Source organism: Morone saxatilis, unplaced genomic scaffold, assembly GCF_004916995.1.
Source record: "Morone saxatilis isolate NCDOM2014 unplaced genomic scaffold, NCSU_SB_2.0 Contig3, whole genome shotgun sequence".
NCBI lineage: Eukaryota > Metazoa > Chordata > Actinopteri > Moronidae > Morone > Morone saxatilis.
In genome coordinates, this window is record NW_023339873.1 from 16719807 (window position 1) to 16724407 (window position 4601).

A 4601-nucleotide genomic window follows, 5' to 3' on the forward strand; every position below is an offset into this window, starting at 1 on the left:
GCGCAGGGGTGATATCGGAAAAAAGGTTGTCTGTATGATATAAATTACATAAATGTTGTTCGCTTCTTGTTAACAACGTGTAAATGGTCCGATGGAGGCTTACACGTCATATTTTAGAAAACAGGTTCCAATTTCCTTATAGGACAAGTCTGATCACTGATACACACAATATAGAAGATTTAATCACTGGTGGCGAGCGATGCTTAGCATACAGCTCCCGATAGGATGATGGGACACTTAGTTGTCAGTCTTTTATTACAGATTTTAATTTGTATGTTAGCAATTCAATAATTCTAAAAAAGCTTGTGAAATATTTTTTCCAAGTGAAATTATCGAGAAAGGCTCACAACTGTATTAATTAATCTGTAGAAAGTCAACGAGCAGAATTTTGAAAAGCTGTATTTACAAAGGAAAGCAAGCCAGTTGAAACGCAATGTAACACACCTTCCCCGTGCGTAATTCTGGAAATAAAATACATTTTCTCCGCCATTCAGCCACCAAAGTACCACTATTCTTCTCCTTGGGGCTGCAAAGGTCAGTGTAGGTTAATTTAAATGAATATATTGTTTCATAGTTAGCAGTATGTATCACATACGCTGGTTGCTTGTATTCTGTGCACACGCGCAGCAACAAGCTCTATCCAATAACTATGAATATAATCAGCTGCAAAAAGATTGAGCGATTTACATGATTTTCTCTAGAAAGGTGTCAGATGTATTAACAAACCTTTGCTGGGCCTTCTTCATAGCTCCCTGGCGCGTCCGTTTGTCCCGCTGCCGCTTGTCTTTACCACATCACATTTACTGAATGTAAAAGTTAACTTAGATTGACAACTATATTAATGTGGACTATAAGCTCTCATGAGCGTTGCTTGCGGCTAACCAGCTCCAGATTTTTATGGGATCCTAATGTGGAGGGTCTGTGGACCAGGGTCCTGCTCTCTGACTCAGTAATCCACAAGGTTGAGAGGTTTGTCTCATTTACATAATGTTAGAGGTCTGGGCCGAGGCCTACCTTTCTTTTTGCCCTGAAAAGACACCATGCTGTCGCTACCAAAAGAGTGGAAAAGGCGCACAGAAGTCTGGACAAGTAGAAGAATATTTCCAGGTAGGAATTATTACTTTTCTTTAAGAAAGGAGTTGATTTTCTTATTACTGATACTTTGATAGGAATTGCACTTTTTACTGAGAGCATTTGGTTTACACCTGTTAAACCCCTAACGTCAAACTGATTTTCTGTTCTAAGATTCAAGTTTTTTTTTTACTTCGGGGTCTTTCTCGCAACTCCATTTCTCTTTGGAATACGCACGCATTGTTTTGTTTTCCTCAACAACAATAAAAGTCGAACCACTTTAAATCCGTTGCGGGGTCCAGGCATCCGAGAAAAGAAAAACACAAGAAGATATTTCGGGTGCTGAAATCTGCATAAGAACAATGCTTTATTACAATCAGGCTGTCAATTTAACCGGAGATTGGTGTTCTTGATATGTCGCTATAATTGATGGCTGACCATGTCACATCTTCAATTGCTCAATTAGGGTAGGCAGCTACTTGCTGCCACGCCATGCTAAATTACATTAGTGGTTTCATGCAGACGAGTGTTTCCTTCCTCCAGTAAAGGAAGATGGTAACACATTTCACGTCTGGAAAATAACCTTAACGCAGCACACCTGCTCCTGCTGTTGCTTGCCGTTGAGAGTGATGAAAAATATCAGAACAAATATCATCATTATTTTGATTATAAGCGGCTATGAGCAGCCTAATAGCTACGCCTCTCTATTATTGGATAGTTATGAGCTATAGGCTCAATAATGCGTTATAGATCCATAAGGGACACATGTTAGGCTATAATGGGAAACTACATTAACTGGTTTTCATTATTGCAATTTGTAGCTCTTTTCTCTTTTGACCCCCCTGTTGTGTCTCTCTTCCTCTGATTCTTCCCCTGGCGCCAGTCAGTTTGCTCAGAGATTACAATGTCAGGTCAAGACTGCAAAGTGTCATTAATGCAGGGTGACCAGACTCGAGGGTTTGAGGCTTACGATATTGTCTCCAAATTGCATTAAGTCTAATGAAACAACTTGTCTTTTTCTAAGAAATGTATGACAGTGTGATTTTGCTAATTTTTTTCCAGGAAAGTGAAGGAATTGGTGTCAGCTGCGTGGTCAGGGTTTTTTTTTTTTTTTTTTTTTTACTTTGACTGAAATGAAATCTATAAATCCTGTGTATTATATAAATTTCCATGCCTGTTCATGAATGTTAGGTAGTCAGGTGTATACTCACAGGTTGGATCCCTATTGCCGCTCCCTTTCAGCATTTTGGCAATTTGAGCTTATTTGGACTTGTCCCTCTCTGGTGGGGCAAAATGATGCTTAAGAAGCATAAATGAGCCGGTCATACAACTTCATTGTGCCTCTTTGATGATACTCGGTGGCCCTTGTGTCTGTTCAAAGTGCTCTCAAAGTTTCTAGAAAGAGTGGAATTCCCTACTGACGCAAAATAGTCATATGTGGTCAGATCAGCTGATGTGCAGAACATAATGGATTATTCTCACCTGTATATATAGATGTCAGAAAGGAAATAATTGTAAATATGTGGCGTCCTTCTGTTCATGTATACAACTTAATATAAAGGAAAGGGTGTATTTTCATGAATTATTTCCCTAAAATGTCAATGACTATTGTTTGCTGGTTTAGGAGTTTTGCTCCGCCCCCTGTGTTTGTCGTAAACCTGGCTCCTGGCTCCAATAAACCCGGGCTAAGAGCGCCCTGGGCTCGCCTCCTTCTCCAAGGCGATCAATAGGATCTCAGGCGCACTACAAGCACTCTCTTACGTAGACATCCACCAAGGAGAGAGCCGATACAACAACACGGTTGATCTGCTCAAACACAAAAATCTACCTGCTTTCCGAATCATGTCGTTGAGCCCAAAGCACACAACGCCTTTTTCAGTGACAGATATTTTGAGTCCAATCGAGGAGACCTACAAGAAGTTTAGTGGCATGGACGGCGCAGGGAACCTAACCTCTCCACTGGGAGCCTACCGACAACCTCAGGTGTCTCAGACCGGCATGCAACAACACTCCATGGGCCATAATGCCACCGTGGCTACCACTTACCACATGCCGCACACCGTCTCCCAGTTCTCCCACAGCGCAATGGGGGGATACTGCAATGGAGGCATTGGCAACATGGGAGACCTCCCGTCGTACCAGGAAAGCATGCGGAATAGTGCAGCAGCAACAGGGTGGTACAGCGCCAACCCTGATCCAAGATACTCTACAAGTAAGTTATTTACTCCATTTATTCACACTTTTCTGATTTTAGTTCATCGTAAATATAAAAATAGAATCAAATGGGCATTTCAGGAGTGAGAGGGGAAACGCTCAGGACTAAATATGTACCGCTTTTTAAAAATATTAATTTATGTTTAAGGGTTAATGATAACAAGTCATTGTAAACAATTTACGCTATTTTAATAAATCTTTGATTTAAAATGACTATTTGTGACGGTTAAACTGAAAAGGAGATCATTCTTTCATGACTGGCTCTACTTTTTTAAATCTTTGGCATGAGTGCATATTTATAAGCAAATTATTATTATTATTTCTATTATCATTATTATTATTATTATTATTACCATCATTATTATTATTATTATGTTTTTTTAAGTTGATGCTTTCCAACTTCAATTATTAACGCATATAACAGCCAATAATCAATAAAGACTACTTCAGGCGAAACAGTGTTCTCCTCTTCTGTTTATTGAACGAATGTATATGTATGTATATTTTTAAGTTTCTAGATTCATGGGACCTTCCACAGGTATGAACATGACCGGCATGGGGGGTCTCACAGGAATGGCGGACGCCACCAAATCCATGCCAGCTCTCCACGCAGCGCCCAGGAGGAAACGGCGCGTCCTGTTCTCGCAGGCTCAGGTTTACGAGCTGGAGAGGAGGTTTAAGCAGCAGAAATACCTGTCGGCGCCTGAGAGGGAGCACCTGGCCAGCATGATTCATCTGACGCCGACCCAGGTGAAGATCTGGTTTCAGAACCACCGGTACAAGATGAAGCGCCAGGCCAAGGACAAGGCAGCGCAGCAGCTGCAGCAGCAGCAACAGGACGGTAACCTGTGCCAACAGCAGGCGCAATCCCCAAGGCGCGTAGCCGTGCCAGTTCTGGTGAAGGACGGTAAACCGTGCCAGAACGGCTCTAACACGCCGACGCCGAACCAGCAACAGGTACAACAGAGCCAACAACAAAGTCAACAACAGAACGGGGCCGGAGTTGTGCTCGCATCCACGACCAACAACCTCACCCAGCATCAAAGCCAGCAGCAGGTGAACGCTTTGGAGCTGGAGGAGATGTCGCCCAGCCCCCCCTCACTGCACAGCCAGCTCAACATGGCCCAGATAGACACATCTGCTGTAGATTACACCAGTAACATGGTCAGCTCAAACCTTCTCTACGGCAGGACGTGGTAGGACTTAATACAGTACTGTCACTTTCCACTTTTTCTATGTGAACCTGCGGATGAGCCCATGCAACAGCAGAACGCACACATAAATATATATATGTGTGTGTGTGTGTTTTTTTATGT

General features: G+C 42.3%; 1 protein-coding gene across 2 annotated transcripts; it reads left to right on the forward strand.

Moving 5' to 3' along the window:
* The first annotated feature begins 2837 nt into the window (after positions 1-2837).
* On the forward strand, positions 2838-4530 carry nkx2.4a (NK2 homeobox 4a). 2 transcript variants are annotated; one of them, XM_035674359.1, is made up of 2 exons: positions 2838-3283; positions 3797-4530. In XM_035674359.1, exons 1-2 carry the CDS (start codon positions 2914-2916, stop codon positions 4483-4485), a joined length of 1059 nt encoding a protein of 352 aa, XP_035530252.1. In that variant the 5' UTR covers positions 2838-2913; the 3' UTR covers positions 4486-4530. The 2 variants fall into 2 exon arrangements, with proteins under 2 accessions (XP_035530252.1, XP_035530253.1); XM_035674360.1 differs by having other exon boundaries at positions 3824-4530.
* The last annotated feature ends 71 nt before the right edge of the window (positions 4531-4601 follow it).

What these genes read in the sequence shown, in the direction of transcription:
- nkx2.4a (XM_035674359.1), top strand. Translation starts at nt 2,914, where the DNA reads ATGTCGTTGAGCCCAAAGCACACAACGCCTTTTTCAGTGACAGATATT. An exon ending in TGATCCAAGATACTCTACAA is followed by an intron (nt 3,284 to 3,796) that starts GTAAGTTATTTA and finishes TATATTTTTAAG; the next exon opens with TTTCTAGATTCATGGGACCT.